Source organism: Barbus barbus, assembly GCF_936440315.1.
Source record: "Barbus barbus genome assembly, chromosome: 12".
Taxonomy (NCBI): Eukaryota; Metazoa; Chordata; class Actinopteri; order Cypriniformes; family Cyprinidae; genus Barbus; species Barbus barbus.
Genome location: NC_136740.1, coordinates 17,146,842 through 17,168,061, shown reverse-complemented (window position 1 = coordinate 17,168,061; position 21,220 = coordinate 17,146,842). Strand labels below are relative to the sequence as shown.

Sequence of the window (21,220 nt, the reverse complement as noted above, 5' to 3'; positions counted from 1 at the left end):
ACCCACACACACACACACTTAACCTAGTTCAGTACTTCATTTGTTTACATTTTATCCTGTCAACATTTGAATATTTATATCTAGGTTTGAAGTACAAATTTAAATTTAAATCTAAATCTGAGCATACAGATCCAGATTTACATGACATGCAACTCAAAATATATGCGTTTTTTTTTCAGATGTCCTTAGTAAATGTAGTTTCACTTCACAGTAAGTAGATATGTGAGCAAGAGGCTAGTGAGAGGGACATTGGTGTTAATGCGGTTAAAAGCCTCACAGCACAGGATGTGACTACTAAAACCAGTATCTGATAACCCCAAACAGGTAGAAAACAAAACTTATATCCTGTTTTACTCACAATATCATTTTATTTAAAAAAGGATGTTGGTCTTTATATTAGTGATACAGGACAGTGTAGTTCAGTTTCACCTGAAGACCTGCCTTGCTTAGTAGACAAACAAATTGGTGAGGTTGAGTTAGGTTTTTTCCTGAAGCTCAGTCTGACAGATAAATGACCTTTGCCCACAGTAGCTTAAAGCACAGGTGCTTTTCAAAGATTACTATCCTCTAGTTACGTAACTAAAAAATAAAAAAAAAGGATTTGTGATGTTTATATTTATGCATTGAGTGTGTTTAAAATAATTTGTAAAATGCAAATACATGTCAATGGTGGTATACTTTTTTTTTTTATTGTTTACTGCATAAATATTGAATCCACATTTTTGTAAGCAAACAGGTATCATTGTGTTAAAGCATTTAAACTGTTTAGTTCCCAAAATAATATCTATCATTACTGAATAGCCTAAGTGCAAATACATATAGAAATATGTGATGAAAACTGTAAAGATATTTTCTACTTCCTTTTTCTTTTTTCAGTGGAAGAGTCACAGTCTTGTGCTTGTTTGGGACGCGGGAATTTCTGGGAGATTCCAGAGCACAGTCATTTTTCATATTTATAACAATACACCAAAAAATTATGCTAATGTAAAAGTATACATACAGGTGCATCTATAAAAATTAGAATATCCTAGAAAAGGAGTTTTTTTTGTAAATTATTTAAAAAAGTGAAACGTTCATATATTTTATATTCATTACATGTAAAGTAAAACATTTAACAAAAAAATGTTTTATGATGATTAGAGCTTACAGCTCATGAAAGTCAAAAATCCAGTATCGCAAAATATTATAATATTTCTTTAGATCAATCAAAAAAAGGATTTGCAAAACAGAAAAGTTCAAGTTCTTTAAAGTATGTTCATTTCTGCACTCAATACTTGGTGCAGATCAGCGATCAGCCTGTGGCACTGCTGAGGCACATGCACAGCCTTCAGCTTGTCTGGATTGCTGGATCGACTGTTTCTAATCTTTCTCTTGAAAATATACCATAGATTCCATATGGGGTTCAGGTCAGGCATGTTAGCTGGTCAATCGAGCACAGTAATATCATGGTCAGCAAACCACTTGGAAGTGTTTTTGGCACTGTGGGCAGGTGCTAAAGTCCTGCTGGAAAAGGAAATCAGCATCTCCATAAAGCTTGTCAGCAGATGGAAGCATAAAGTGCACCAAAAACTCCTGGTAGACGGCTGCATTGACTTTGGACTTGATAAAACACAATGAACCAACATCAGCAGACGTCACGACAGCCCAAATCATCACTGACTTCGGAAACTTCACACTGGACTTCAAGCAGCTTGGATTCTGTGCCTCTCCATTCTTCCTCCAGACTGCATCTGACATTGTTTCTGTTTCAGAAGTGGCTTGGTAGCACTTTTCCTGAAGACGTCTGAGCGTGGTGACTCTTGATGCACTGACTCCAGCTTCAGTCCACTCCTTGTGAAGCTCTCCCAAGTGTTTGAATCAGCTTTGCTTGACAGTATTCTCAAGCTTGAGGTCATCCCTGTTGCTTGTGCAGCTTTTCCTACCCAATTTCTTCCTTCCAGTCAACTTTGCATTTAATATGCTTTGATACAGCACTCTGTGAGCAGCCACCCCTTTCAGTAATGACCTTCTGTGACTTACCCTCTTTGTGGAGGGCATCAATGACTGTCACCCAAGTCACACATTACCAAGTCAGCAGTCTTCCCCATGATTGTGGTTTAAAAGAACAAGAGATACCCAGAATGTATACTGTAGGGATGGTCATTTATTGAAACTGAAATGTAAATATTCTAATATTTTGAGATACTGGACTTCTTACTTTCATGAGCTGTAAGCTCTAATCATCATCAAAAAAAACTTTTGAAATCTTTTAATTTACATGTAATGAATCTAGAATATATTGAAGTTTTACTTTTTTAAATAAGTTACAAAAAATATTTTATAGGGGCACAGTTGTCAAAACCAGAATCCGCTGTTTGGCCCGCCATGGCAAAAAAACAAACAAAACACAAAAAATGACATTGAAACTTAATTTCTATTTTATTTAGTTTTATTTTATTTTTTTAATTGAAATGTAAAAATTTAATTAAAAAAATAATGTATTTATCTAAAACAAAAATCTAATTTATTACACTTTAATATTGTATAATTGGGTATAATACAACATTTACTTTTGACCCATGACCCCTCATCCAGTTCCAGTTTGATTTTTGATCCCTCTCATTGAAAGGTTTGGGCACCTCTGTTCTAGTTGAAGAAAATAGTAGCAGGAATTATCCACTAGGTGTCAGCGTTTTTCTTTCAATGCATTTATTGCTGTTGATAACGTGCTAAACAGAGTTCCATTATTTGTATACTTTAAGCAATAATTTAATAATCTTAAAGTTTTCAGTGTGATGACATAAATATGGTAATTTTGTGTTATTTACAATGCAACTGTGATATGAACACGGTTTTAAGTGTGTAGAGCCATAGGCTAAGCTAGAAATGCAAAATATAAATCATCAGCTATGATTATATAATGTCTTATGGTATTAAATGTCATTAAGTCTTCCGTTGTTCATGTCAGTCTTCCAAAGATCTTCATGTTTTGCAGTTTGCTCTGACATTCATGTAGACTTCGTCAGCTAAAGAAACACATGGACACATGCATGTTAAATATCTTCTGTGCACTGATTTCAGAATTGCTAGAGACATTTGTGTGGGTCTATGTAATTTCTCACCGTTTTCTTTCTTTTGTCTGCGCTTGCTGGCATACCAGTAGGTGGTAGTAACAATGAGGACGGTCACTGCAACATCAGCGAATATAATACCTGCTATAGTGCCAGAACCAGCTCCATAACACGAGCCTTTGTCTATGAGAAAAAAATATGTGGTTGAGGCATGTGAAGAACCATGCATCCTGTTTAATATATTTATGTGAAGAAATGTAAACAGGTACAAATTATTGTAAAGGAGTCTGTCAAATATCTAAGGAATTTATACTGTATGACTGATTTGAAAACTATGCAATCCCTGCTGAAAACAACAACAACAACAACAAAAAATGCTAAAACCAACCTAAGCTGGTTGGCTGATTTTAGGCTTGACCAGCCTAGCCAAGCTGGGGGACCAGCTGAATCCAGCTAAAACGTCCAGCCAACCAGTTTAGGCTGGTTTTAGCTGGGGGGGGTTTTCAACAGGGACTAAACAAATAATAAATATGCTGACCAAAAATCTTTCTTACCTTCAACAGCACTGACCATAGCTTGACACACGAAGAAGAAGAAGAGGTTAAAAGAAAAGAAACATATGTAATATGTGACCCCGTGTCATATGTAGCACAGGTATATTTGTAGCAATACATTGTACGGGTCAAAATGATCGATTTTTCCTTTAGGCCAAAAATCATTAAGATATTAAGTAAAGATCATGTTACATGAAGATATTTTGTAAATTTCCTACCGTAAATATATCAAAACTTAATTTTTTATTAGTAATATGCATCGCTAAGATCTTCATTTGGAAAACTTTAAAGGTGATTTTCTCAATATTCTGATTTTTTTTGCACCCTCAGTTTCCAGATATTTTCCAAACATTGTCCTATCCTAACAAACCGTATATCAATGGAAAGCTTATTTACTCTGCTTTCAGTTGATGTATATCAATTTAAAAAAACAATTCACCCTCATAACTGGTTTTGTGGTCCAGGGTCACATATAGATATTTTTATAGTGGAAAGTGTTTACTGCGTGATACACTAATATGCAGCAAAATAACACCATACTCATTAATGATGAACACAATTATCAATATTACGCATAATTTGGCCTAAACCACCAATACAAAACAATATGTAGAAAATTGCACCTCTATAAAAAACAAACAAACATACAGTTAATCTGCTTTCTCTGAAAAGTGCACCCATCTAACAGGATATTGCTGCAAACTATGCAGTGCACGGTGGTCTGGGTGAAGAAATGATGAGAGGTGGGGGGAAAAAAAACGTTTGTCTCACCTACCCAACAGATAGATGGAAAAAAATGTCAGAAAGCTTTTCTTTGTCATTTCCTGTGTCATCGTTGTGTGTTATTTCGTCTAAAAAGACAAAACGCAGCTGTATTCAATCTATAAAAATGTCCATATATTGCAAAATTTCAAAGAATAGCACATTTAATGAAACTAGTGTTCAAATAACATTCATATTTACTTATTTGGAAATGACTAAAATAAATACTTTTTATGCATTTTACGCTAAAAATTCTGAAATTAAACCACAGCAGTGAATTATGCACCGATACTTCACCGACCGTATTTATCAGGGATTATCACAAGATCATTATAATATTTTGACTAATTTTACAAAGAGTTTCGCTTACCAATGAAGTGTTGTGCAGCGATTCATTTCAACATTTGATGTAGAAGCTCCTCATCGGTTAACCTGTTTCCGCCCACTTGGTTTTAAGTTTTCCTTTATGAGTCATAGAAGTAGGTGTAGCCTGTATGTGCGCCTCTCTAATGAATAATTATGAGACCTTTATAGGTCAAAGACTTGAGTATATACAGCACTATCGATTATCCAACAAATTCACTTTGAGTAACAATGATTCGTGTTCTCAAGAAATACGACTTTAATAATTTTTTATTTATGAAAAACTGTATTTCACATTAAGCTCTGTTTAAGCAGTACAGTATTAATTCCAAAGAATCATCAAAACAGTATGATAATGATATCATGATTCTATGATATCTTGAGCCAAGCTGAATTATTTTGCATACACCCAATACTTAAAGAACTGAAAGATCTGAAACACATTTCTGTTATAATAATAATAATAAAAAACGGAATCCTAGCTCGCCCACATCTTCCCTTAAATTGTTTCTGTTCTTTTTAATACCTCCTGACCAAAACGAAAAAACAAACCAGTGAAACTTTATGAGCAAATGCTTATACATTCAGTAAATAGACATGGTTCCTTACATCTAACATCTATGAGATACAGAAATGCACTAACTTTTTTTTTTCTTTTTTTCTGATATTCCCAGTATCTTATATTTTATTGAAACTGCATTGAAAATTGCTGTAGTGGAGCAACTGATGTGGCTTAAAATATTTGCTTATTTTGAAAAAACAGAAAAACTTTTTTTAGTACACAAAGTCACAATCGTCTTAAACTAAAGGCTAAATATATATAAAACAAAGGATTTTTCCAAATTTCCAATCTACATTCATTGTATCTAGAAGACAATGTAAACACAAAATGATACTGTGAAAAATGTCAAAAGTGGAATACATTCAAAACACACTTGGTTTAAACAAACACCAATCTTTCCCAAATTTTAATTTGGTAAAAATGACTGACCCTTGTTTTCCAAGTAAACGGAATGGAAGTAAAGTCTGTGTAATATCAATAACTGAAAATCAATTTAAAATAATAGTTTAAAAAAAAAAAAAAAAGAAAAAAAAAAAAAAAAAAAAAGGAAATACTCTTGAACTAAGGGTCACAACTGTGTGCCAGACCTTAGTCTTTTTCTTGATGGACTACATGGAGGGGATCGTTCTGTAGTGTGAGAGGCACAGTTAACAGGAGACAGCTCAGGACTGTCTGTGTCGGCCGCATGCTTCATGTAGTGCTGAATCATATCCTTTTCAGGAAGGACTTGTCCACAAGTCACACATTCATGAAGCTCACCTTCTAACATATCCACTCCGCTGTCTTCATCCACAATCTCCACCTCCATGCTGCTCGATTCCACATCTTCATTCATTTCAACCTCTACATCTAAACCAGATTCATTTTGCCCCTGCGGACAGTTTTCTGATTTGTCCCCCGTCATGGTAAATTCCATTAGCGGCTCTGCACACATCCTGTCAGATGACACCACTTCTTTGAATAATCTCTCATCTTTAGTGGCCTTTTTGTGGTAAGTCATTTCTGAAGAACAAGAGACTAGATCATGAGAGCCTGTTTGCGAAGAATCCGTTTCCGGTTTTCTCTTTAAAACTTTTACTCCTGCCATTTCAGCCGAGGAGTCGAGGTCCTTCAAATTCGAAGAGCTTTTCTTGATGTTGTCACCACCATCCTTCTCCTCCTTTAACTTTATTAGACACAATGGTGTCATGGTGCAAGTGGGATTGAGAGATGCATTTTCTGATGAATTCCCTAGAACAGTTTTTTCATCACCCAGTGCATTAGGCTTCAAATCTGATCGAGTTTCCTGCTTATTCTCCACTTTTCCTTGTGCAGTAACGTTCGTTCCCTGATTTGCTACCGCCATACCTGCAGCCTGTTCCCCTGCCTTTACATTTTCTGTAGCAAACACTTGAACAGAACCCTGATCTTCTAAAACGGTCCACCTCTTCTGTGAGATACTGTCATGACTTTGCACAGGAATGAGTGTGTTTGAAGGAATGTTGGTTCTGCTGGGCTCTACAATGTCTTTCTCTACCTCTTTACTAATGACCGTGCCAGACGGGACCACTGGCATGGAAACGACACGTGGAGCAGATGAGGGTGTTTCTAAAACTAGAGAGGATGGTAAACCGTTTTGGGAGCTCTTGGTTGGAACTGAGGTAGTTGAGTACTGTGTAGTGGGAACTGGCAGAAGCATGACCAAAGGCATACCAGGAGGAGGCTCTTTATTTAACATAAACTTCCACCTACCATCAGCAGGCTTATTCTGGTCACCAAATGGAACCAAGTGGACTTCCTTCAAGCTACTGGGGAACGTGGCAGGTGCCGAGGCCTGAGCAACAGTTTGAATGATTATGTTAGGAGTAATTGGTTGCATTATTTGTGGAGAGGAAGTTGCTTTTGGTTTGGGTTTCTTCACAGCAGCCTGTAAACAGAATTATATGTTTACATTAAAAAGACATTTGTTTTTGTTTTTAGAACAGATTTATACAGCTTTATATAACTTATATAAGCATGGGGTTTCCAAACTTTTTCCATTATTTTGTTTTTTAAAATTGTAGAAAATTTTAAATTGTTTACATTTTTTTTTACTATCATTTTACTAAAGCCAAATAAAAACACTTTCTTGAAAATATTGACTATTAACCTACTATTAAATGTATAAAACAACATTTTCAATTCAATTTATTTATATGGCATGTTTCACAGTAATCATTACAAAGCATTTTGTTTTTCAGAGAATGGTGCTTGAAAGTATGTGGCAAGGAAATTTTTGATTTCCTTTATAAAAATAATAATTGTTAATATGAGTGTAATTGTTAACAATCTCGTGGCTTTCAACCAACCTTTACCAAACGCTGTTATTTAGTTTCATTTTAAATAGACAGGCTAGTTCACCCTAAAATGAACATTTTCTCAGCATTTACACAAGTTTTTCCAAACCTGTTTCTGGTCCCCATCAATAAGACATAGTATATACAAAGTCAATGGGGACCAGCAACTGTTTGGTTACCAGCAATTTTAAAATCTCTCTTTTTGTGTTCAGCAGAAAAAAGAAATTCATACAGGTTTTGAACAACTTGAGGATGAGTAAATGATGATTTTCATTTTGAGGTGAATTATTCCTTTAAGAGAGCTTTAATTTTTATATTTTAACTTCAGTTTGTTTTAGTAATTTTGTCATGTTCTGTGCCACATTTATTAGGTTTTGTGTGGTTTTTATTAATAACTTTCATATTTTAGTATTAGTTCAGTTTAGTATGTTTTTCAGTTTTAGTAAAAATGTCAGTTAGCTGCCAATGCAACATTTAAAATTTTTCAACTTCAAAGTTCTCATCTAATATTTATATTTTAGGTTTATTTCAATCAGCAATAAATAAATACATAAATAATAACAATAAATAGTTTTACTATTATGTTAAATTCAATCTATGTGAATTTTCTCTATGTGTATTTATTTATTAATATGTTTTTAAAAAATTCCCCCCAGTAAAATTCCCCCTAGCCCCTTTAAACCCCATGCTTTAGAGTACAGGACATTTGGTATTCTTACAATGAAGAGAAAGAGAAAGAAAGAGAAAGAGAAAGAGAAAGAGAAAGAGAAAGAGAAAGAGAAAGAGAAAGAGAGAGAGAGAGAGAGAGAGAGAGAGAGAGAGAGAGAGAGAGAGAGAGAGAGAGAGAGAAAGTGTTTACCACTGGTGGTGTCACCACTCCACATGTCTTCAGGTGGCTGTCATAACCCTGTTGATGTGGGAAGCCCAGGCCACAGTCCTGGCAGAAACACGGCCTCTGTCCCGCATGCCCTCCCATGTGTGACATAAGCATGAGTGACGAGCGGAAACCCATCCAGCATTCAGCACATTTTAGGACCCTCTGGTGAGTGCTTCCGTGCTTCTTTAATTCCTCAATGCTCGCAAAGACTTGTCCACATTCCATGCAGCGGATCTCATCGGTCTTGGTAGGCAAAGCTCCTTGATGACCCCAGCATCCTGTGTCCTTCTTATGCTTATCAAAGTCCTCTTGACTCTGAAAGAAAACCAAACACGCCATGCACTGGATGTTGTCTGGCTTACATTCGTGGTTGTGGTAGAGATAGGGCAAACGGAAATGACGTTTGCACTTTAGACACGTATATGGTAAGACGCCCATGTGAGAGAAACTGTGGCGTAACAAAGAAGCCTTGCTGGAGAAGGTCCGCTCACAGTCCGAGCAGGAGAAGATGCCTCTGCTGTGCCATTCCAGGTGACGGAGCAGCGAGTTGCGAAGGCGAAAACTGGTGCCACATTTGAGGCACAAATGTCGCTTCGCCTGTTGCTTGTGTGCTTCAACGTGACCCTTGCACACATCTAGGTCAGTGAAAATCTGCTTGCAAAAATCACACTGATAGAACTCTTTCTCAAAATGGTTGGTGTCCAAGTGCTGCTGGAGCTGTTCCTCGGTCTCAAAGATGGTTGAGCAAACACGACAGTGGATGGAGGCCTTCTGGGAGTGGGAGCGAAGATGTGTACGGTAATTGACTAACTGGCAGAACTGCTTGCCGCATTCATCGCAGCGGTAGGGGCGAACACCCGTATGCATGTTTAAATGTTCTCGGAGTAAGAAGACAGAGGAGAAGGTGAGATCACATACATGGCAGCGATTCTCTTCATTCTCTCCAGATCCATTTGTCTCTGAAATTGAAGAAAAACGTGTATCAGTAGCTGCTGTAACAGGAAATTGTTTCTTTCCAGGCTGTTGGAATCATGAAAATTGGAAATTACCAACCAATCAGAAATGTTTTGCATTATATACCATCACTTTCCAGCAAACATGTATGTTTATGAAGTTACAGTATAGCGGTCAAGGAATTTTCTGAATAATTTAAAACAAGGACTAGGTGACTGTACTTAAAAAAAATAAAAAAAATTAATTACAAAGAAAAATATTTTTCTAGCACATTTCTGCAGATAAACTTTTTTTAAACAAATGAAAAACATTAAAAATTATTTTAAATGCTCTATTATCCATTACATACACTATGAAAAAACTATTTTTAGATTTACTAAATATTACATTTTATTATTATTATTTAGATTTCATAAATTTTAATTTGCAATTTTCAGTATTTAAAGATTAATTTATATTATCATTACACAATGCCAAAGGTATTTAAAGACAAAATGAGCATACACAATAAATAAATAAATATTGTTAATAATAAAAAGCTTCAACAACAAAAAAAAAAAAAAAACTTGTTCAGCAGAACAAAACTCTTACTCTTAAGGCGAATAACAAAAATAGTGAGAGCAGCTGAGAAGATCATTGGTGTCTCTCTCCCCTCCCTCCAGGACATCTACAGCACCCGTCTCACCCGCAAAGCCCTCCGCATTGCAGGTGATCCCACCCACCCGACACACAGCTTCTTCAGTCTGCTGCCATCAGGGAGGAGACTGCGGAGTCTCCAGGCGAGGACCAGCAGACTGAAGGACAGCTTAATACATCAGGCTGTCAGGAAGCTGAACTCCCTCCCGTCCCTGCCCCCCCCTCCCCTCTTTTCACCCCATACAACACTGAACTCTGACACCCCCACGGCTCCCCACACCCCCAGGATCAGCCACCCCCACCTACTTACAAACTGTGACCAGCACCTCTCACTTGTGCAGCATTGGACTGATCACTACCTCATCCAGCATTGACTGCAAACTACCTCCTCGGATAGTCTCATAAAAAGACTGTTCTCCTGTCAATTTAACAGACTGACAAGCTCTTTTTGCACTACACGCATATCTGCACAGTTTTTGTTTTATTTAACTGGTTTGCACTCTATCTATTCTGCCAAGTGTCACTTTATCTATCTTTTTTATTTTTCTACAATGTCCTCAGACTGACAAGCTCTTTTTGCACTATACATATATCTGCACAGTTTTGGTTTATTTAACTGGTTTGCACTCCATCTATTCTCCCATGTGCCTTATGTCACTTTATCTATCTTTTTTTTTTTTTTTTTTCTTTCTACAATGTTCTCAGATTGATAAGCTCTTTTTGCACTACAAATATATCTGCACAGTTTTGTTTTTATTTAACTGGTTTGCACTATCTGCCATGCGCCTTATGCCACTTTATCTATTTCTTTATTTTTTTCTACAATGTCCTTACTTGTATAGCTATAGAGTTGTATGTACATATGTTTAAACCGTATTATCTGTATTTGAACGTGTTTAATGTTAACTGTTTACACCAAGAGTCTGAGGGTAACGCAATTTCAATTCTCTGTATGTATGTGCTGTACATGTGGAAGAATTGACAATAAAGCAGACTTGACTTGACTTGAAAATCTACAAAATAGTGTATAAATGAAATCAAACCATTGTTTGGAAAATGGTACAGTACCTGACCACGAAACATCATCATCATCTTCTACTTCCTCCTCCTTGTCCTCCACAACATCATCCTCCTCCTCATAAACATCATCATCATCATCATCATCATCAGTCAAAAATTCTACATCCTCATCTGTCCTTTCTTCACCAGACACGGCATCATCTATTGTGAGACCGGAGGCTTTCTGGCTCACTTCTGAACATTTCTGTTCCTTGTCATTATTTTTCGTTCCCTCTTTTCCATTTTGCTCTTCATCATCATAATTTCTCTGTTCTGTCCCTTCTCTTCTTCTTCCTCTTTTCCACAAATTGCAAATGACTTTATCCTTCTTGTCTGTGGAATTGCTTTTGGAATTGCTTTGAGCTGTTTCTCCATTACTTGAAGAGTTATCTTTGAAAGGAGTGTAATACTGATGATCCTGTAGAAAGCTTTTGTCAGCTGATGAGCTTGCAACAATGCAGTCATCTTCATGAGAGTCTGTGGGTGTTTCAATCTCTGGTGCTGGCTTTTCAGTGCCATTCTGGGCTGGCAAAAAGTTCTCTTTAACACTCTGTGGCTCACAGAGAGGGAAATTCCAGTTTGAAAAACCCAACTCTGTCAGCTGGATATCGAGGGTAAACTCTGACATGGTCCCTTGAAGAGAAATAGGAAAGATTATCTGTGTAAGTTCGTTCAATTTTTGCTGTCAAGACATTAACGAAGTCTGGGTTGTAATTTTTTCTTCATTAATAAAGAGCCACATGTACCATATATTTAAACATAGCTTGCGTGTGTTCCTATATAATTTGTTTAAAATAATTTTATTTAAATAATTAACATATATAAAATTGTACAGTTTACATATTTGAGATTACTAATGTAACTAGCTTTAAAGCAAAAGAGGTCTTTCCTGTTTACAGAGAAATTAAGCAAACATAATGTTTACATCTAAGATTGGAAAAAAGTAACAGTTTGAACATCTTCGATCTGTTAATTCAATACAGAAACAAGCTTACTTCACTTATATTACCTAGAAGTCTTCGACGAGCTTTTGAAAGCACCTTCTATTCAGCAATGCAACAATCAGCCTCTGCTCATGCCGGGTTTATTAACTGCTCAACGACAGTCTATTATGATAATAAACCACGACTGTATACTGCGGGATGGCAACTGCCGCCAGGCTTATAAATCTGTTTTCTCACGACTGACTATAATAAAGCTCAAATCAAGTTGCATGTGCATACAGAAGAAATAAGGTGAGCCACCGTCCATCCGATACTTCCGGTATAAAACGCCCGACTATAATGTAGAGGGTGCCATCTGCAGGAGGGGAGCGTGAGTGCGGTCATTCGAGAAAGCCAATGTTTGTCTAAACTAAAGTTATCAGGTTGAAATGAATTGTTTTACATTTCAGACTGTTAAAGCGCAAAAATCCATATTAAATATCTGCACTTGTTCACATGGGGGAAGTCGTGGCCTAATGGTTAGAGAGTTGGACTCGTAACCCAAAGGTTGCGAGTTTGAGTTTTAGGTCCGGCAGGGATTGTAGGTGGGGGGGAGTGAATGTACAGCGCTCTCTCCACCTTCAATACCACGACTGAGGTGCCTTGAGCAAGGCACCGAACCTTAGATGTATGCATCATATTTTGTCAAATTCTTACATTTTTATCAATAATTTAAATTAGAATAGTAAGACACTATGGGGCTGTTCCAAATCAAATGAAATCATTATATATATATGATATTAATTTACACCGACTGTATACACTGCACTTAGAATTGCATAAAACCTATTATATTAATGGGTTTTAAATGGGTATTAATGGATAAAATATATTAAATTATGAAAGTAATAAAAAATTAAATGATACTTTAAATATGAAACTAAAGCCACTCACTAGATTTGTTAAAAACACGGATTCGTTCAGTAACGAAACACCGCTTTGTGTTGCTCAGAGATGCACAGCAGTTTCACTGTGGATTTTTTGGAACTATTTTCTTTGGAGAAATAGAACAAAACCAGACAATATTGTCAGTATTGTGTTTAAAATGTAACTATTGATTTTTGTTTGTTTGTTTTTTATTGAACTGTTGTATATAGTCAATATCACATTTGCAATCGAGCAGATATTCAGGAAAATGGCACTTTTGTTTGGCCTTGCATCGTGTTCATCACTATGCAACTGCATGCAGAGTAAGATACAGTTCTGGGCTGGGGTGCATTAAATGCATTTATCAATTCAACCTTGTTTTCCCCATAATTAATCACACCAATTTAACATGTTAAATCAATAGCCCTTGTTAAATCATTATCAGAATTTGGCAAAAACTATGCACGTATCCCCCCTGTCATGTACCATGTCATGGAAGGCTTGGTGACAGGGTGGACATTTTTGGTTAAAGTTAGCATTTAATAAACACATGGTGTACCTTCAGTCAGCAAAGTGGTTCTTTTATGTAACTTAATATTTTACTATGACAGGGTGAACATGTTAAGCTTGGCAACATGCAACCACATAATATTTAGTCATATCAAATGTATATTAGAAATGGCTAGGAATCGGGTGCTTGCATGATTTATGGCCACATGAACTTTAAGAATCATATACTTTTTTGTTTGTTTGTTTAGAAAAATCGCTCAGAGGGGTTTGACCAAACAATTAGAACTCATTCTAATATGCTGATGTGCTGCTCAAGAAACCTTTTTTAATTATTATTATTATTTAAAACAGTTGAGTAAATTTTTTCAGGATTCTTTTATGAGTAGAAAGATCCAAAGATCAGCATTTATCTGAAATAAAAAGCTTTTGTAACATTATACACTATACCATCCAAAAGCTTAGAGCCAGTATTATTATTATTTTATTTATTTTGGAAAAGAAATGATAGAGATTAATAGTTTTCTTTAGCAATGATGGTTTAAATTGATCAAAAGTGATGATAAAGACATTTATAATGTTACAAAAGATTTCTATTTCAGATAAATGCTGTTCTTCTGAACTTTCTATTCATCAAAGAAACCTGAAAAAAATCTACTCAGCTGTGTTCAACATCATCATAATAATAAATATTTTTTAGCAGCAAGTCAGAAAATTAGAATGATTTCTGAAGGATCGTGTACAATGATGCTAAAAATTCAGCTTTGAAATCACATTGCATTTTAAAATATATTCAAATAGAAAACAGTTATTTTAAATATTGAATATTACTGTTTTGCTGTAGGCTAGGGCTGTATACCTTGGAGAACCTGGCGATACGATACATACCTCGATACACAGGTCACGATTCGATACGTACCTCGATACGGAGCGGTCTCGATACGATTTGATACAATGTGACACGATTCGATACGATTCAATAAAAATACATGGGCCAGAGCCAATTAGTTAATGCTGAACACATTTACTCAACAAACAGAACTCTGCATTTTTCTTCAATTTATTGAAGACAAAAGTGCATTATAACAAAGTGCATTTTGCTTAAATATTTGCAACTTTAAGTGCTCTGATTAATTGTACACAAATTGTATTAATCTGGAAATTACCACAAGTCAACATTTAACTTTCCAAGGGTACAGTCTGAGCTCACACAAGCACAAAATCTTCTTCTTATTATTCTTAACTTCTTATTAAATCTTCTTCTAATTCTTTTTTGTGACACCATGTACTGCCATAACATATTTCACTATGAAATCGCTTAAATGCTACATCATCTTGCTTTAACATTTTCCATGAGTTTTTTTGAAACTCGAGGGCGCCGCTGCGCCCCCTAATGGCTGGGCGGAGTATCAATACTAAGGGCTAGAATGTATCTAAGAATCGATATTTTGAGCACACCCCTACTGTAGGCCTACTTTGGATCAAATAAATCCAGGCTTTCTGAGCAGAAGAGACTTGTTTAATAAACATTAAAAATCTTAATGTTCAAAAACTTTTGACTGGTTTTTGACTGCAACTTTAATTTTTTCTCTTATTTCTAGCTTTTAATTGGCTTAGAAATCAGATACACTGCTGAACAATAACCAATAATAATGATTTGTTTATATACTACAAACACTTTTTTTTGTCCCATGAGGCAGAACGGTTTCTATACTGTAATGAATGCCATGTCAATTTGCACTGCATTGTTCATATACTTTATTACCTGGAGATGACTTGAAAAACAAACCATATATCGATGCAATCGCAAATCCAAACTCGTAGTTTTTTTATTTTTGTTATTTTAGTTAATGTTTATGGTTATAACAGTAGTGGGCAAAACAAGATTTTGTTGTCTAATATTACAGAGGCTGTTACACAGGTTAAACCGAAATTTCAGACAAATTTGGTACTAATTGGAGGTGATTTTAATTTGGCTCCCGATGAGTGGCTGGACAGATCTCCTTCTAGTTATACAAGCCACCATTTCAATAACATTATTCAGTATTTTTGCCATTTAAATTCCCTTACAGATATATGGAGGGTCAAGCATCCTAATGCTAGTCAGTTCTCTTGGGTCAAACCTATGGATCCTCTAAATCACGGATAGATTTTTGGCTCGTTGCTGAGGAATATTCTGAGCTTGGTTTCAATTTCTGCGGAGCCCTTGACAGATCATTGTCTGATTTCATTAACTTTGACACCAGCAATCAAACATACCATTAAGAAGGACTATTGGAAGTTTAATGCAGAACTTTTAAAGGATAAAGTTTTTTGTTATCAAATAAGGAATTTGGTTAGTGAGATTAAAAATTACTTCTCTCTACGTTCTAGCGGGATTAAATGGGAGTATTTTAAATGTAAAACAAGGGAAATTTCAATTCGGGCTGCTAAACAAAAAAGCAGAGATTTGAAGCAAAGGGAGCTGGAGTTAATTCAAGAAATGAATGCCTGTTGTAATACACAAGAAATGACAAGATGTTGAAAAGTTACTTTCTCTTAAATTAGACCGTATGTATCTAATGAAAGCACAAGGAGCTTTTGTAAAGTCTCGTGCAAAATGGATGGAAGAAGGAGAGAAGAATACGCCTTATTTTTGTTAATTAGAAAAGAGGAGACAGCAAAGTAATGCAATTCATAGTTTAATCATTAATGATGTGGTAGTTACAGATCCAAAAGTATTATCTGAGGAAATATACTCATTTTATAGTAATATTTACTGAAATTAATGGTAAGGAATTTCTTGAAAAGGTAAAAGATTTTATCCCACAAATGGATATTGAATTTAGAGAACTTTGTGATGGAGACCTGAGATTAGAGGAACTTGATTATGTATTAAAAAAATGCAGTTGGGTAAATCTCCTGGTCAGGATAGTTTGACCACTAATTTTTACAAATTCTTCTGGGAGGATATTAAAGATTTGTTATTTAAAGCTTTAAAGGAGTGTTTTGAATCTAATTCTTTACTTCCAACTATGAAACGGGTTAATTATTCTTATTCCAAAATCAAACAAAGACAAAAGAATTATTGACAATCTGAGACCGATTACCCTACTTAATGTTGATTATAAAATTCTTACATCTGCAATTGCTAATAGGTTCAAATTTAGGGTCAAATTATAAGTGAAACTCAATCCGGTTTCATTAAAGGAAGGTTAATACACAACAACATTAGACTTGTCTTAGATTTAATTGATTATGAACATTTAATTGAGGATGATGGGTTTGTTTTGTTTCTTGATTTCTATAAGGCATTCGATACTGTAGAACATAAATTAATTTTACATGCATTAAAGTATTTTGGTTTTGCTCATAAATTTGTTAAATTAATAGAGATGTTGTATAGACATAAATAGTTCAGTATCGTTACCTTTTGGGACTTCTAAGAGGCTTAACATTAATAGAGGTATTAGACAAGGGGATCCGACAAGTCCGTATTTATTTATTTTAATAGCTGAACTGTTAGCAATTTATGTGAAAAATAGTAAAGATATCAGGCCTTTGAATGTAGATTAGTAGACGATACCATCCTGTTTCTTAGCGATGCAGAGCAGATTCCAGTTGCCATTAATCTGGTGTCTCATTTTTCAAAAGCTTCTGGTCTGCAATTGAATTTAAAAAAGTGTGAGTTGATGGCACTACATAATGATGCAGAATCTCATTTGTTCAATATTCCTTTAAAAAATGAGATAAAATATTTAGGAATTGTGATTACTAAAGACCCTAAAATGAGAGAAAAACGTAATCTGATGGATAATATGAAAAAAAGTCAAAATATTTTAAATATGTGGGTTCAAAGGGATATCTCTATATTTGGAAGAATTCTCATACAGAAGTCAGAAGCACTTTCCAGGTTGATTTACCCTGCATTTTCGTTGAGTATATCTGATAGTTGGATAAAAGACATTAATCAAATTCAGTATAAATTTATCTGGAAAAACAAACACTATTATATAAGAAAATCAGATATAGTGAGGGAGGGTTGAACGTAATTGATTTCGATGTTATGAATGGTACCCTTACGTTGAGGCGGCTCCAAGCCTTCCTTAGAAATAAACATTCAGTTTGATTTAGCTTTTCCTCTAAATTTTTTTATTCTTTTGGGGGCATTGATTTCCTTTTAAGGTGTGATTTTGAGCCATTAAAATTAAATTGCAAATTATCATCTTTCCATAGTCAGGTATTATTATATTGGAAATTAATATACAAACACAACTTTTCACTGCATAGTTGCTCTTTTTGGAATAATAAGTGTATCCTTGTTAAGAGGAAATCTGTGTTTTTTCAGGACTGAAAAAACAAAGGTGTCTGGTCCATTGTTCACATTATGGATGGGAATGTAAATTTCCTTGGTTATGATGATTTTTGTGAAAAATACAATATTATTTGTAGGAATTATGTGTGTCTTTGTTGAAAGCTGTTCCTGATGGTTTGGTTCAGTTGGCCAAAGGTGCATTGTGTTATTCACCTGTGATACCAAGATTAGGCAATCTAATCATTTCTGGTATTAATTTTACAGATCAGAGCTGTAATAATAGGGTTTTAAGAACATTAGTAAATACACAGATTTTCCCTTCAAAAGTAAAGAAAAGACCTCTTGTTTTTGATTATCCTGAAGATAAAGTGGTTCGAATTAGAACAAGATTTCTCTCTTTTCCACTTCTACCAAAGGCAAAAGAAGTTCAGTTTAAAATTATTAACGATATCTATCCCTGTAATGAGTTCCTCAGACACAGATTTAATTTGGACTGTAATGAATGCACTTTTTGTGAAGCAGACATAGAGTCATTGGAACATTTGTTTTATGTAAATTCTCAAAACAATTATGGGATGATCTCTATGCTTGGTTAAGCTTGAAGTATGTAATACCTGACTTTGATTTTAAAACTGTGAAATATTTGTCCTTTTGTCGGAATTGTGATGTTGAATTTTTGGTTAATAATATTTTAATTTTGGCCAATTACTTCATTCATAAATGTAGATTCTTTAATAACCCTCCCACTTTATTACTTTTCCAGCAAGATTTAATGAGCTTCTTCAAATCCTTGAAGATCATGCGTTCTGAAAAAGCCCTTAAACTATGTGGCCTTTTGAAGGTGTTTTTTGATGATTAAGCCCCTTGTTTTATATTACTGTATTTTTTTTTTCTTTCTTGTTTTTCCTGTTATGTTTATTTTGTTTATCTGTATTTTTTGTTATGCTGCTATTTGGACTTAAAAAATAGTATTAAGAATTTTCTGACTGTTGTTAATTGGTGTTTTTGTACATTTAAGCAATAATAATAAACACCTACGGGTGACGTCACGGACACTACGTTTTTTTTTTTTTTTTTACAGTCCATGGGAGAAACCAGAAAAAGCTCATTCAAAATATTAACAAAAGCTATAATAGTATGTCAGTAATAGCCTGACTCTCTGTCTGGCAGGGGAACATGTTCTATGGTCCCTTTGTCCAGCAGAGCTTGCAATTCCTGTGTCAACAAATAACACACTCGTTTCGGTTTCACGGAAGTGGACCTTCGAGTCTCGTTCAGCAAAATGAACAAATCTTTTCCGAGTCATTTCGTTCTTTTTAGCAAAATATAATTAAAATGTTACGTGCTAATTCCCAAACACATCTACTACTTATGCAAACATTGATCACACTACAAACAATACAAAACTATAATGTTATAAGAAACAGAAAACAAAATAATTCATTGTTTACCTGGGTCTTTAGTCCATGATTAGCTCACCTCTTATCTTCGGGCTCGAGTCGTTCGTTTGTTTGTCACGTGACATGACAACATTGGATACAGAAATTAGTTAATTTGAATTTCTTACAAACGGGTGCAGTTATTATTATTTACTCTTACACTTACGTGAAGCGTTTCTGGTCTCAAATTGTAGCTTTTTATTTCTTACAGTTTAAATGTGAATTTCTGTCATTATGGTTCTTTTCCACGACACTGAATGTGGTAACAAAGGTCATAAAGTAAAGAGTTAGTTATTAATATTAAGTCTTTTCCCCTCAGACTGCATAGGTTTAGCTGATGAGGCTGTCACGTGATGAACGAAGGACTCAAACAGGTGAACTAATTCATTGCAGAACCTATAGGATGTTGCGCATGCGCGACTGAACGAATCACTCCCCGAGACGACTCGTTCTTCCCGAGTAACATTAAAGATTCATTCAAGAACGACCCATCAAACTAAATGCCTGTCCATGTACACACTGTCCTGAAATCATGTTCTAGTTCAGGGGTGTCAAACTCAATTCCTAGAGGGCCGGAGCCCTGCAGAGTTTAGATTCAACCCAAATCAAACACACCTGGGGGCTGTTCCATAAACCAAGATTAGAGTATAAACCAGGCTTATTTCGGTTAGTCAGGCTTATTTTTGGTAGATTCGGTTTCATAAATCAAACTTAAAAAAGTTCAAACTCAGTTACCCTGGCAACTTATGCTGGCAAACTAACCTGGTCCGGAGCAGGCTAACTGTCAGGCTAAGCTGAGCTCCTCTATCACTGACCAATAGGAACGCATCATATTACCACTGACTCTCTCACATACAGTCAGTTTAATTTATTATCGGTCCAAAAATAAAAGTATACAGAAAATACACCTTAAATAATCAAATAAATAAAAAATAGGCTACAACCAACTGTATTTAATGTATTGTGCCCAAAATGTAGGCGAATGACATTTTAACATTGTAGCTACTTGTGCATGCAGTTGATCAGAAGTTTCTAGCCATGCAGCCTTTCTCTCTGAATTTATGACAGTTGTACCTTTTATGGTTATTAGAACATTAAAACATTACAATCTAAAATGGCTCTTTAAAGCATTAAAGCATAAAAACTCAAAAAGTTAAAATCACTGAATTAAAAATGTAAATTTATAATAGAAATCAGAGTACATTTTAACTGATAAGAGGAACACACATTTAACTCATTTGAGCAGCTAGTGATTAACAGTTGCTGCTATCATAAAAATACACTTATATGTAGGAAATTAAAATTCTATGTGTCACATTTAATGTCCAACAACAAATATTTTAGCAGAATGTATATTTTATTCAGAATTCTTGCGCTAGTATTCTATTCTGCTCTGTCTGTGTAGCGCGCATGCGCGCCGCAGCGCTCGTTCTCTCGCATAAGCCTCGCCCACTCCTGACAGCTAAATGGATATATTTGCATGGATTTCTGACATTTACAGATGTAAAAAATATACCTGTGACGTATCAGTTATGCACTGAGGAAAACGCAATGTTTCAAATGCGTTAAACAGCACAAATATTCGCTGTTTGCTATGGTGGATCGATTTGATCCATGATCGACATTAAGGGCTGCTTCAGAATAAGCGTGTACGTCACATTATCCTGACTCACTGAACCTGGATAGCATTAGTCAGATTGCGTGAACTTGAATTGTCGTTTATGGAACCGCTTTAGTCCCGATTGATTTGTTAGGTTATTTCAAGTCAGGTTTTGGAGTTTAATCCCCGCTTTTCTTAGCGTATTTTATGGAACAGCCCCCAGATCCAACTAATCAAATCCTTCAGACTTACTTGAAAGCTAAATGGTATGCGAGTTGGCACAAAACTGCAGGGCTCCGACCCTCCAGGAATTGAGTTTGACACCCCTGTTCTTGTTAATCAAACATGCTTTCCTTAACCACTCAAACTCTGCTCCAAGTAAGCTGAGTTTGCTAACC

The 21,220-nt window shown here is 35.3% G+C and overlaps 2 protein-coding genes across 3 annotated transcripts; both read right to left on the bottom strand.

The window, feature by feature from the left end:
• Positions 1-724: 724 nt before the first annotated feature.
• LOC306878061 (uncharacterized protein) lies at positions 725-4,806 on the bottom strand. The gene is made up of 5 exons (XM_079430157.1): positions 4,737-4,806; positions 4,380-4,455; positions 3,605-3,625; positions 3,102-3,233; positions 725-3,005 (listed from the first exon to the last, which is right to left on the bottom strand). The coding sequence occupies exons 2-5, from the start codon at positions 4,435-4,437 to the stop codon at positions 2,962-2,964; spliced, it is 255 nt and encodes an 84-aa protein (XP_079286283.1). The 5' UTR covers positions 4,438-4,455; positions 4,737-4,806; the 3' UTR covers positions 725-2,961.
• A 175-nt stretch (positions 4,807-4,981) lies between these two features.
• Positions 4,982-19,584, bottom strand: LOC306877576 (uncharacterized protein). Of its 2 annotated transcripts, none has more exons than XM_079429419.1 (4): positions 19,235-19,584; positions 11,142-11,765; positions 8,466-9,442; positions 4,982-7,197 (listed from the first exon to the last, which is right to left on the bottom strand). In XM_079429419.1, the coding sequence occupies exons 2-4, from the start codon at positions 11,758-11,760 to the stop codon at positions 5,860-5,862; spliced, it is 2,934 nt and encodes a 977-aa protein (XP_079285545.1). In that variant the 5' UTR covers positions 11,761-11,765; positions 19,235-19,584; the 3' UTR covers positions 4,982-5,859. The 2 variants fall into 2 exon arrangements, with proteins under 2 accessions (XP_079285545.1, XP_079285544.1); XM_079429418.1 differs by lacking the exon at positions 19,235-19,584 and adding an exon at positions 12,142-12,404.
• Positions 19,585-21,220: the final 1,636 nt, after the last annotated feature.

Excerpts from the sequence above, each read along its gene's own strand:
- LOC306878061 (XM_079430157.1), bottom strand. The coding sequence starts at position 4,437 with ATGACACAGGAAATGACAAAGAAAAGCTTTCTGACATTTTTTTCCATC. Across the intron at positions 3,626-4,379 it reads TTTTTCCATCTATCTGTTGG|CTATGGTCAGTGCTGTTGAA; the intron begins GTAGGTGAGACA and ends TCGTGTGTCAAG. Across the intron at positions 3,234-3,604 it reads TATGGTCAGTGCTGTTGAAG|ACAAAGGCTCGTGTTATGGA; the intron begins GTAAGAAAGATT and ends TTTTTCTCATAG.
- LOC306877576 (XM_079429419.1), bottom strand. The coding sequence starts at position 11,760 with ATGTCAGAGTTTACCCTCGATATCCAGCTGACAGAGTTGGGTTTTTCA. Across the intron at positions 9,443-11,141 it reads TGATGATGTTTCGTGGTCAG|AGACAAATGGATCTGGAGAG; the intron begins GTACTGTACCAT and ends CTTCAATTTCAG. Across the intron at positions 7,198-8,465 it reads GAGTGGTGACACCACCAGTG|GCTGCTGTGAAGAAACCCAA; the intron begins GTAAACACTTTC and ends TTCTGTTTACAG.